Raw genomic sequence first — 14,112 nt, 5'->3', positions numbered from 1 at the left:
ATNATNNNNANANAGANANAGAGAGAGAGAGAGGGAGGGGGGGGGGGAAGAGATATGTAATTAATAATATTGTAAGGTTTAAGTATAATATTATATTGCCGCTTTATATTGTCACGATACAAGTGTTAGAATTATTTTTTTATTATAAATTCTATAAAATGTTAATGGAAATTTCGCGCAATATTTCGTGCGATTCAAGGCAGTTCGATTTGAAGGCCAGCGAATCACGAGTTCTTATTCAACGAGGACGGCAGTAAATCTGGAAACGAACCTGAAATAAACTGTCCGGGACTGTGATCATAATAATATGCCTCCACCGACGCCGCCGCCAGATTGTTACGGGTAACTGGAATTGCCTCCCCGAAAAGCGGTCCGCCTCGCGCCGTTCTTGGATTACGATGCAATTTCTCGAGCCTCGCACTGATGACGGCCCTTAAAACTCGAGGACTCTCCCGCGATTCTCTTCGTGACATTATATGTATGTACAGTGCACGCCAATGAATTCGAACATCGTTCTCCCCATGAGTGTTTCTTGTGTTATTAAAATTGCGTAATAAATAAGATGAATTTCAAGCATGCCGTGACATATCAAATTTGATAATTTCAAAATAAAAATATTATAAAATTGAGATGAAAGTTAATATTTAATTTTGTTATACTTTTTTTTTAAGAAAGCAAAAATGTAAAAATTTTCCTATTTTTAATTAAGATATATATTTGCAAGTCTTGTAACATAACAAAGAATTAATAATAATTACTTTTTACGGAAAATCGAATCCTGGCTGAGGCAATATTTTTCGCAATAAATTATTATTCGCAGATTTAAAATTCTCATTATCATATGATATTACTATTTTGTATTCATGGTTGCGTTTCATGATCAAAAAAGATTTCAACGTATAGTTTATAGAATTAAATTCAAAAATACACAAAAATATTTAAGTACTAAAATTTTACCGGAAAGTAGGAGTTCTTTCATTTAATTAGAATTCATAATAATTATAATATATCAAAAATTATAAATATAAATAATAGTTAATGACTGTAGAAATAAATATGAATGTTATTCAGTTCCTTTTTGCATCGAAATTTGTTGCCAGCGCATGCATAATAATTTGCGGGAACATATAAAAATTGCTAATTTCGCTTTCTAACGAAGCATTTTCGAAATTTAGGTCTACACACACGATGAAGAAAGATTTAACTTCTTATTTTGTAACTCTTAACAAGTAACGATATCATTACATTGTCGTTATGCTTAGGTTTTATATATAGTAAAATAAATTGCACAATGACGATGTAACGACACCAACGCTGTCATTAAAAGTTACAGAGTAGGAGCTTTACTGTCGTTTGCTACGAAAGATAGTTGTGAAGAGACACGTACGTCGCGTATTGGGTAACATGATTACAAATATATCATAAACTCTCCTCCGATCGGTCTTACCGTGCAAAGGGCGCCGAAAAAGGGCCCGTGTTGGGAAAGAAGGAGCGTGTCCTTCGACACGCGATATACGTGCGTCGCCTGTCGATGCGACTTTATCGCAGCAAATCACTGCCGCTCCGGCGAAATAAAGACAAAGAGAAAAAAGAGAGCGGGAATGGCCAAGGGATGGGGTGAGAATGAGTGAAAAGGCCACGTAGTACAGCCCTCGGCTAAATCGAATTGACGGGGCACGTTCCTTCCATACCGTGCCGGCGAAAAACCTTGGAAGGATACGCAGTGCAACGAGCAAACATTGTCCGGCAAACTGTATGATTTGTGCTGAATTCTGTAAACTTTGAGATGAAAAGGAGCAAGAACGCGGAGCACGCTTCGAATCGGTGGATCTCAATGTAACTTACGAAACCGAATGGCAAAAATTAATCTCAGGGGCTTGACAATCGAGATTGTCTACAATTTATCTATTCGACGAAATTCACATTCATAGAACTCAACTTTACAGAATGTTTCAATTTATAAAATGTTTCTTTAGTTAAATATATTAAAAACTAAAGCGAAGGATAGAAAATTATTTTGATATTATAAAAAAAAACGCGAAATTATTTTATAGTAAAATTATTAAAGGTTTAAATAAATATCAATTCTCGAGAGTTAAAGCAAAAATGAAATATTGTTTAATACTTTTACAACAATTTGAAATAAATAATCGGATATAATTTTGAAAATGAAAAAGTTAAAAATGCGCGATAGGCTTTTATGAAATTAATTTTGATTGCAACAAATTTGTGTGTCTAATAAAACACACATATATATATATATATATATGTTGGATACATTCAATATGAAGAAATATATCCGATATAAAAGAAATATTACTATAAAAGAAATATTAATAAATAATAATATATATATAAAATATTAATATAAAAGAAATATTACAAATTATTACTAGAATTGCCATCGATTTCCAGATTCTTTACAATGCAATCTAAGATTTATTAAAAATTTTTCCTCCGATCAATTCTGTATATATAATGTCTGTAACTTTCAAAGAAAGGCAGATACGTGGATTGGAAAATTTCGAGATTCCATAAGGACTCTCTAAAATGGAGAAGAATCAGACTGAGCGCAAAAGCGCGGAAAGGCGGGCTATCGCGATATCGTGAATCGCCTGTACGGAAACCGCCCTAGCAGCCCGAGACAGCCAGATATCTCGGAATGTTTTACACCTCATTAGGCAACAATGTGTTGTTGCCAGGGTGAATTATATCGGGCATGAGACGCCCGTCAAGACAAATGGCTCGAACCGGAGGTAATTGTGGGCTTTTATTAGCTCTGGTTTCTCCCGTTGGCTGCGAATCGCGCAACGCTGGGAGACGCCAGTGGCGCAGCGACAGCAACCCTTCTAACTCCTCCTGCTCCTTCGTCCCTGCATCCACCTCCACCCATCTCCTCCACCCTGCTGCGCCGCGCCGCGCCGCGCCGCACCGTTGCTTTCGACGGTGCGTAATTACTCGCGTGACAGTAATGCGGGAATGCGGCGAATCTCGCCTCTCTAGTGCCTGCAGAGTCATCCCCTTGTATTCAGTTTCTGCGCTTCCTGCGACGCAGTCATCGCTTCGTTCATAGTCGTTACGTCATAGTCTCCTTCGACTTTTAATCGAGTCGATCGCAATGGAATTAGGAAAAATCTCAAGAGTCACGTTCACGTTGAAAATTTAATGGTTATAATCTCTCGACTATGCGAAGCCGCCAATTGCATTATAGAAAATTGAATATCGGTGAGAGAGATTCGTACTTTTTCACACATCTATAAGATAGCAAATTACAAATTAAATTAATTACAATTTTGTAAAAGTTTTATCACATCATAATAAAATAAATTTCTAAAAATAATAACATATGTGATAAAAAATCATATTTACAGCACGATAACAAGGGAAAGTTACTTCATAGACAGAATCGTTGAGCGAGACGGAGTTAGCGAGGAAGTTGTGGAATAAGATTGTCATTTCTCATGTGCCCTCTCGCTCTTTTTCGACAGCGAGCAAGCGAAACCATGCCCGTTTTCGAGGGGAAACTACAGGCTTTTGAAAGACCATATTTTCACGACGAGAAAGCCGCTATCCACACGTTATTACGAGGTACGAGTCGCTCGCTACATATGCGGGCCAAGCTTGTCTCCCTCTTTCGCTCGTTGCTCCGCGACTCATGTATTTATGCATTTCCACCGACTGGATGCTCCTTGACTCGCATTCACGCATACATGCGGGCGGAAACTACGTCGAAAACACGCGTAAATCGGCCATATTTGCTTCACGCAATAAAGAAAAATAATATAGTTGATATATGTATATAGATACAAGGAACTTGAATTTCTTCAAAAATGGCATTAGCAAGATATATACATAAATATACTGCACGTAAGATGTTAAGAATAAATTGCAATTATAGCCACAGTATGACGATGACACAAAGAAAGTTTTTCATATTATGGATTAGAAATCGATTGTTGGTTTCAGACATTCGTGGTTACCTTTCATTATACTAGAGCCATATTTATTCATTGCATTCAATTCGGATTCACTTACAATATGATTTACTCGACGAAGGCGTACCTGGAAGCTGGTGATGGGAATTTATTGGAGGCAGAGGTTGCCCTAAAAGCCAAAGCGCGATGCGCACAGACGAGGAGAGAGAAAAAGGATGGACGAAGAGAGAAATCGTGGTAGGGACAACAGAAGGGAAAGGAAGATAAAGGATACGTCTTTTCCTCATATTCTGTATCCTGCATGGCTCATAAAAGTTTGTAAGGACGTCTTCCGAAATGCAGATTTATCATGATGCTTTTGTCTGTGAGTTTGTTACTTTTTAGAATCCTTCACGATTATAAGTAACAATATTAGACATAAAGCGACAGTAAAAATACATTAAATATCGCGCATTTTCTCTTACAATTAATATTTAATTGAAAATTTATATAATTAAATATTATATAAATTAAATTAAATTTTAAATTAAATTAAAATTTACAATTTTAATTAAAATTGTATTGAAGATATTCTATTTGAAATTTATTTTTAATAACAAAATTGAAGAAAATACAATTTTCATAAGTTGCATTCATAATAATGAGTTTCTTTAACAATATATTGATGTTAGCAAATGGGCACTGATATATTTTCGGAAAAATATCTATAGAGGAGAGTTTATGGATAATTTATATCAGTTTGCGAAAATGCTTCAAGAATATACATTATATAAGCAATAAAGTACATAGTGTTCCTTTATTCAGCAATATTGAATTTTTATTCACCTCTTGTCGACCATACAGATCGGTTTAGCATTATTGTGTGTTATAAAATATATGTGCAATTTAAATCAAAATGATAATTGTATTTATACAGACATGTATGACTGATTCTGAATCATTTGTTCGTTTGACCTTTAATTGTAAATTATCAAATCTTACATATTTCCGATTGAAACAAATAACTTTTACATTTGTTGAATAACATTTCTATTACACATATTATTCAAGATATTCTTTTATATTTTTTAAACTGCCAAAAGTGTTATTTATACGTCATAGAATATGTCAATAGAAAATATAATCTTTTAGTTTCAATTGAGGAATCGTATAAATAACAAATAGATAAACAATGTGAATTATTTAAATAAACTGCCTCATACGTATTTTCTAATAAATATATTGGTTCGTGGCATGTAAGCTTATGTAATACGAGATTAGTATTCATATGAAAATATAGATAAGAGCCGCGAGAATAGCAAAGCAAAAGGAGCATTAGTTGGGTTTGCCAATTTACGCGCGGAGCAAGATTTCAGTCGATCGACGGGGACAGAGAATGCCACAGGGTGAAACAGCGGTTAGGCAAGAAGAGAGAGAGGACAGGGAATAGAGGACACAACCCCCCCATGAACCCGAACATGAATTAAAGTTTTAATTTCTCTAAATCACTGTTCGCCCTCGAGCGCTTTCCACCAGACGGTCCGTTACTTATAGCCTTTGCCCTTTTTACCGCCTTCTTTTTTCCCATTCGCCTCGATCTTACCGACGACGGCCCAACCCTCGCCAATAGGGAGAAATCGATATGCACTTATCCGATGACTCTTGAGACCCGAATAACGAGTCCTCCCTCCTTTCCTTTTTTCGTTTCTCTTTTTTTCTTTTCTTTTTCGTGCACTTTCGACGGTAAGCAGAACCACCGGAAATTGTCCGATCTCGAATATTTCTTGCCGGAAGATTATCGGAGATTTATATATATATGTAGTTTGATTTATATTTACTCGCAAGAATGCACGCACCACAAATCTTTTCTCTTTACACAAGTTCATTTTCTTGCTGCGACATCTGTACGTCTTCGGTATACATTCGGTACTTTTTAAATATAAGTTTCGATAAAATTTCTCCAGAAAAAAGCTAAATTATCTAATTATCTTTTACTGAAAAAAATTTCTAAATTATTTATGACAAAAAATGCAAAAATTGTCAAAGATTTTAATTAATTGTTAAATCTTAACTTACTGCTTTGAAATGGCAATAATTACACAATGCAAGCGAATTCAAAAATCGCTTAATGCGCGGTATCGCGAAACGCATGGTGGCAATCCCGTCGTTCGCCCGTGTTTTCGAGCCAAAAGGGAGAAATGAGGGTTGTTCATTTAAAATCATGACGTCGGTCGGAGGGCGCTAGCACGGTGAAGGCGTTAGTATTAACGTTAGGTACCGCCGGTCGGGCCACCTACAAGAAGTTCGCACAACCTCTTCCTTCTCCCTCTTGCTACCACCCTGCTTTCCCTACCCGGGTGACATATTGTTTCCATTCTGCTCTCTCAGGCTAAAGCGCAATAAAAAACTGGCATAAATATCACCTCTCTCTCCCCGTGCATCTTTCTGCGTGGCCCCTATACCCCTATACCATCTATGCGGTGCTATGGAAAGCCGAGCCGGCGACAATAAGAGAGAAGAAACGCCCGATAACGAGGGTGTAGCACCATACGAGAACAGCATTGCTGTATTGCAGGACTAATTTGCCTGAGTGGCTTTTTGGATCGCGGAAAGGAAGTTGCCAGGTTCCGCGGTCTCATCCTTACATTTACCGTGACTTTTTATTTTCTTAGATAATAGTAAAATATTTTATGTTACACATATTACTTTTTTGCTACAATAACACAATTTAAAAAATAAAATTTTTTTAGAAAATAAATTTCAATGTCTTGAGTAATAAAATTTTATAATATTAATTTTGAAATTTTAGTATAATAACTGTTTGTATAAAGGAATAAAAATATGTTTTTTTTAAGTGTGTATGTTCTTTCTGTTTTCTTTATGTTTCAGTTTTTTTTTCGATAAGTAACTAAAAAAATGACAATAGTTATGTTATTATTGAGCGATATGTAGCCATACGATAATACGCATATCTATAGTATTTATAATTTCAAGTAAAAGATTATATCTTAGATATTCACGTGTGTCGTGTTTGTTTCATTTTTTAAGTTAAATATTTTTACGTTAAAAGTTAAACAATATTATTTTAGTAAAGTAAAAAAAATTGTGCATTTAGACTTACAATTAGTTTACTACATTATAGAAATAATAAATTGTCATTATATTATTCTACAAAATATCTTAATCATGTTATAAAGGTAAATTTTTATTTTATCCATAATAAAAATATATTATTTCGACGCGCGTCTCTTCGATCCTAATTTATTATCTACAAACAGGAGGAAAGCAGAGTATTCTAGTAGAGATAGATATCAGACAGAGATGTTTGTATTATCCATCTTGATAACAACATCTGAAGCACCATATAGCAGACGGCTTTGAAATTTATATTATACATATTATATTTTACTTACAGCGTAACAGGTTCTTCGGGGCTAGATGGCGAGATGGAAAGTGACATGGTAGTAACGGTCAGGCATGATCGTGATGTTCCCGGTGATCTGACTCGATCGTCCACCTGCAACAAAACGAACGCAATACGGTCATTCATGACATTATGATTAATTGATGTCGCCATTTTCTTGTTGCTGAAAATCATTTTATTTTCTGAGAATTCATTGCATTCATTTTATTTTCTGAGAATTCACTTTAGCGGCTTGCGAATTCTTCTATGATAGGGGGGAGGAAGCATGGAGAAAGAGAGGCCGTCGAATTCTTCGTGCGATACTTGCCGTCAATGGGGAATTGAGCAACAGGTAGAGCAGACATGTCCTCGAGGCATCATGCTCGGCAGAGCACACGCGTGATTCACTGCATAAGTGAGTTATCAGAAGCACTTTTTTTTCGCTTCTCTTTGCTCGAGCTCAAACGATACAAAAGCAAGATTATGCATAAGATACGTCGCGAACTCTTTCGGCTATATTTATTAAAGATTAAATAGTATAATATATTAATAAAAGCAGAAATTAAATATTTTTATCTTATAAAAATATAGATTTGCTCAAAAAAATTTCAAAATAATCAACTTTTATATACATATATAAATTTATTTATTTCATCTAATTGATTTTATAGTTATGCATAATTTTAATAACAATTGATCTGGGTTATGTTTGAATATATAAATCCTCTTTGTATGTACTTACTTGCATATACAATAAATAAATTTATTACATAATTCAGTTAAGGATGCATTAGACATACAATTTTCTTGTAAAGAAAATTTAATTTGAAAGTATGTTTAATTTTTACACTTCAAATAAACTATACGAAAGTGTAAATAAAATTATATTTTTGTTTTATAATATGTTTTTGTAGTTTATTTATTTTATTTATTGTTTTTATTAAAAATTAAAATATAGAAATGATAAAAAAATTTTCATTTTTCTTTTATAAATACCTTAAATATTCAAAATAATTTATGCAAAGTTTCATTGCGATTCATTGATTAGTTACAAAGAAAGAACAAATAAAAACATTTTGTTTATTTACTGGACAATAGTACATACATCGCAATGTAACTTTATGTAAATAATCTTGAATACATAATGTATACTTATATTAAAAGATTGAGATTTTTATATCATTTATTTTATAATATATTTCCATATATTCTCATTATAGAGCACAGATTAAAAAAATACTACAATTTATTAAAATTATTTGTGATCCACATAGTAAACCATCACTAAATTTGTCATTTTTAAACTTCTTCTTTTTCTTCTTTTTACGTTAGGCCTCTCTGTGTTACACCTCTCTCACCTGCTGTGATGCGCACGTTGATTATTCAATTGCCACGAGCATATGGGACTACAGTTTTATTGCCGATTCCGAACGGCGGATTTTTCGAAAGGTATTTCTGTGGGCAAGGATACTCTCGGGAGATTGCCGGCTTTTTCCAAGAGGAGACACGAGCGTAAATATTTTAGTTCCTACTGAAATCGAATCCGGGACTTTTGGCATGATAGATCAGTGTGCTGTCTACCATGCCACGCTCGCGCTCATTTTAAACTTGATTTAGAATAATCTGTAATTTTTTCATAATTTTGTAAATTTAGAAACATTTTGAAAATATGTATAAAACATCCTTAAATTACTTAATTACTGCATTGAATAAAATATATGATAATAATTAAGGAGGGCTGATAAAATACGTACGATTACATGTAAGAACTAATGTAAATATAATATAGGATAGAGCGGGGATTTTTTGCGATAATATCTATGTTTCTGAACAGCACATATTGATTATTTAAAGATTGTGCTTGTGTTTTCAAGAAGCATGACTGTATAATATAATTATAACATCACTGTAAAGAGATATTATTTGCTATTGTAAATTTTCGTACTACTTTAAAGTTGAAACTGACGAAATAACTCCACTCTATCCTACAATTTATACATTCAATGTAAATCCGAAAGTTCAATCTATGCGATTAAAAGAAAAAAAGCACATGCATTACTATATTTAATCTACAAAATTCCGAATTGATTCAACAAAATACATCAGATAGAAAATGTAATTCTTTTACATCTTTCTACACAGTGATTGTAAAATGACTGTCGTAATTTTCAAGGGATTAATAATGAGCGTGGATCGTTCTGCGACGATCGCAGGGAGAAACAAACGTAGCCTCGGGCAAGTGGACCAGACTCGCGGCACAACCGACATCAATCTGAACGAGCAAACTGCACCCCTAACGATCCACCGAGTCATATAAATTTTATTGCCATTTCATAAATCCCCGACGACCACCGCGAATAACCGTCCGAGAGCTCTCCGAGAGATTATCAGGAACGTATAAAGTTGCGAAACGTCGCATGATTACGGTTCGCTCAATCGTCGTTCTGGACGCTTCCAACGTAATTCTCAAGTGCGATTGCGAAAACTTCCGCGAAAATATAATGATAATTATCACTCAACTTAAAAAGCGATCAAGCTGCTCGGATAATGGGTATTTTATACTAGGCCCTGAATTTTACGATCGCGTAATGTCGCATAGAAGAGAATGTTCAAACCTAATAAATTATCGTCATTTGTTCGCATTTGAATCTTTATTAACACAAATATAATACGCAGACAGATCGTATAATTGATCGTAAAATTGTTTCTTCGGACATATCTGATAAAAAATAATTATGTAATTATTATTTTTTATTAGTGTTATCAATATTAATAAAAACATTTTTTAATTTTATTATATTAAAAATTTGTTCAATTAATATAAAAATGTTATTTAATAATATAATTAATAGTTTCTATTTTAGTTGTTTTATTTTGTCTTACATATGCACATTACATGTAATGATTTTAACAACTACGTAACAGGATGTTAAAAATATAATAAAAATAAAAAGTTTTTTCTCATATATCAAAACTTTTCATTTTTAAATAATCTATGTAAATGTTTAACATACGTACGCGTTCACGATAATAAAAATAATTTTTAAATATAAGATATTAAAATTTCATATTCTTTAACATTCTTATTAATTTGTATGTAAGGTTCACATTTTACATATAAATAGTTAGCACAGTATACATTATATTATGTTTAATAGTTAATATATAATCTCTCAACTACACATTAGACAGATATTATTTTGCTAATATTACAAATTTCGATTTCTTCATCGTGGCCGACGACAAGAGATGATTCACGTCTGCCACTAAGAAGTATGTATTGTCTTTAATTAAAGAAAAATGTAATATGGACGAGAAACTAGACGAGGTTACGACGACTCCCCCTCCCCCTCTTCTTGAGCCGCAGGGGTCGGTCGTCCCCGCGATCACGAAGGGTGGAACAAAGGAAGTTATCGCCGCGGAATTTTTATGTCGACGAGAGAAAGAAATGTAAATCAAGTCCTGGCGCTCTCATTCTCCGCCGTCGTAAGCCAAGAAAGGATGTGAGAAAACCAAAGAATATAAAAACGTCATCATCTTGTCAAAATATCGAAACGCACTCACCAAAATTAATACAAAAAATCTATACTCTATCTATACGCTCGCATGCTTATGTATTTAAAAAAATATTAGTCATGGAATGTGGAAATTATCAGACGTAGAAGTGTATTGTCTATTCATATTCGCAAAGTGTCATTTGGAAAAAATATATAAACGCCAATTTTTTAACAATTATCATCCTTGTTATACTTTCTCTATAAATACAAGATTATATACTTAATATAAATATATTTACGATGTAGAATACTATGGAATTTATATAGCTCGATTCTACCAACGCATTAAAAGCAAGCACGGCCGAACTGACAATCAGTCATTCAGTCGTATAACGAATGAACGTTGAGAAGACGAGAGGAGATAGAATCGAAATGTAATTAAGAGAGTAAATAATCCGTGCCGAACAAACTCTGTAAAATGGATCAAAGAACTCGCGAGAGCGAGAACGAGCGTGATAGTCGAAGAGGGAACAGTAGAGCTTCGGCGAAAGGTATCGGAGTGAACTACATGGAACGCGTCTCGTTCTGTCATCATTCTATCTAGCTCGAAGCAGGGCAACAAGAGAGGAGGAGAGCCCCGGCGGAGACCCTCGATAAATATTTCCATCAAGTGACCGGGGTTGGAATTCAAAGAGAGTCGAAAGGTGGAATCGAGAACGGGACGACTTCGAGCTGCCGTCAGGGATGAGGAACATCGAAAAAGGAAAGGCAAGGCGATCCCGAGGCCAGTATATTTGCATTACGTTACATAGTTGCGCGTTTAATCAGCTATATACCCGAAAGGAACTGAAGGAAAAAGACTACAAGAGATAAGAAGAGGGGCATGTGTCCCGCGTATCGAGAAAAAAGAAGAGTCAGTTGTGTCTTTAGAGATGTTTAAAAGAATTCCTTATTGGACAATTCATTTTATTCATTATATATTTGTTTAAATTTTCTACAAATTTTCGTAAATTCATTCTACAATTAGCGTAAGTCTAATTGTAAATGGTTGTAAGAATTGATCAATCACAGTAAAATATGAGAAGAATATTCAACTAAATATGAAACACACGAGGTATTATTCAATTAAATTATTAGATATAATAATATCTTTGTTAAATATTAATTAAAATTATTAAATTTAATTGATTATAATGAGCTATTAATACTTATTAAAATACCGAGAACAATATTTGTTTTTTCATGATAAATGAATAGAATTAATCGTATGATATTATTCGTATGATACTCATATGTTTTTAGTCGCAAAGGGGAGGAGTGAAGAAGACTGAAGAGCAGTAGAAGCGCCTGCCTGTGGGACATCAATGGTGTGACAGATTGCCTCCCAATATTTTCCACCACATACATCATCGGCAGTCGCTAGACTTTAGCTATATCCCGGTGCTCACAACCTCGCCGTCTTCCTTAATTGGCGTTGCCTACGTCTCATCTCGCCGACACCAAAGATCCCCTCGTCTCGTTAATACGCACACTGAAAATGTTCTTACTCGATAAGCAATCACGTCGAAAAGCCGAGCTCTCTAAATTAATGTACGACTCGCTGATGCAAGGCGCGGTAATACATTGATAATAGAACGAAGGGTCGGTGACAAACTGCCGACCGCACTTTCATCGTCAGGGATGCGATTAGGGAAAAATTCGTCCTGTTTTAATGGGGAGTGAAAATTAAATACCGCGGTGTGTCCACCCCTTAAGTCCGGCCACCTAATAATTCATACGAGGAATGTAAAAAGGGCAGCGCAGACCCCTTTTTCACGAAAAGCTCGGAGAAAGCGCGAGGAGCGCGACGGAAGTCAAGGGGGTAGAAAAATACGGGCTCCTGTTTATCTTGAGATTTGTAGCCGCCTTGTTCCCGGTATTTATTGGCTGCTCTCCGGCAGCGGGAATGCCGCAGCCTGACGGACCGTTAAATTTTATTATGTTTTTTCCACCGATGCCGAAATAACGCGTCGTCGGATATGGTCGCCTGCATCGCAGTAAGGATAAATCCTGATCGACCGTGATTCGACATTTCTCTCAAGGGTCATAGACTCTCGCGATCTCTTTGCCTTATTTTCACACTCTCGAATCGCCCTGTCATTCTATTTGCGTGGAATAAAAAAAAAATAAAATTCAATTTACATAAGATATCAGATGAGAGTAAAACAATTAGAAATATATATTTTACAATCAAAGCTTCTTTTAATTTTTTAAATTTATGGTAGATTTATACGGAATTTATTGCGGAAAGTTTCTGAGCTAAACAAATATATTCACACTTAGCAAATGTAGGTTCAAAATGTTAAAAGCACGTCGCAATGTATTTCTACGATAAACGTCTACAACACTCGTAATGATGACGAATTTTCGTCTCAGTGAATTCGTTAGGAAGGCTCGTGAGCATACGTATCCCTTCACAAGTCTGCATTCTGCAATGGTCTAACCGTTTCCCCGTGCGAGGTCATATCCGGAATTAAGGAGAGACGGCGGTTGCAGGCTCTTCATGGTGATAGTTGTAGGCACGGTGGAGGCTCTTCGCTATACCAGGCGCCTCATTATCTTAACAAATCTAATCTCGTGGTGGGTGTTTATAAATGTCTTGTTTTCCCCTAAAACGACTTTAAGGACTGATGAGAGAAATGGGAGAGTTTCTTCAGATTACAGTCTACTATTCCTTTATTGTTCATAGAAGTGAAAAATAATATTTGTTCATATAATCATTTTAAAAATATTTTTTGCCATTTTACTGTACACAATTTGGATTTACTTAAAACGTTCTATCCTCGACTATTAATTCTATAATAAATATTTATTTTGTAATTATCTCTGTCTCTTTCTATATTACTTTCTTTGCCTAATTGATAAAGCATTGTTAAAAATATTTTATATAACTTTCTTGTAAACAAAGTAAAATGTTATAGTGTTAGAATATAAATAATCAAATATATAATGTGTACTCCGCGCACGAATCAGCTAGATTCCAAGCTTAAGTGGTGTCTGTAGACACAGAACATGGAGAACATAACGCTGGCATTCGAGGAAGGGTAGGCCTCTGTTATTATAAGATGAAGAGTACAGCATGTCGCAGAACTAGACTCTGATCCCTAAAGAGCAATAATACGAATCTTCTCTTTATCTCTCCTCTCTCTCTCTCTCTCTNTCTCTCTCTCTCTCTCTCTCTACCTACCTACCTACCTACCTACCTACCTACCTACTACTACTACTACTACTACTACTACTACTACTATATATATATATA

General features: G+C 34.7%; 1 protein-coding gene across 1 annotated transcript in view; it reads right to left on the bottom strand.

The window, feature by feature from the left end:
- Positions 1-7,374, bottom strand: part of LOC105620586 (mucin-12) — a 53,324-nt gene extending 45,950 nt beyond the window's left edge. Inside the window, exon 1 of the mRNA XM_012202075.1 lies at positions 7,328-7,374. Coding sequence (XP_012057465.1) covers positions 7,328-7,374 — 47 coding nt within the window. The remainder of the gene's footprint in view (positions 1-7,327) is intronic.
- Between the last annotated feature and the right edge of the window lie 6,738 nt (positions 7,375-14,112).

This window comes from Atta cephalotes, assembly GCF_000143395.1.
Source record: "Atta cephalotes unplaced genomic scaffold scaffold00027, whole genome shotgun sequence".
Classification (NCBI taxonomy): Eukaryota; Metazoa; Arthropoda; class Insecta; order Hymenoptera; family Formicidae; genus Atta; species Atta cephalotes.
The sequence above is the reverse complement of the archived record's forward strand: the minus strand, read 5'-3'. Positions and strand labels throughout refer to the sequence as shown.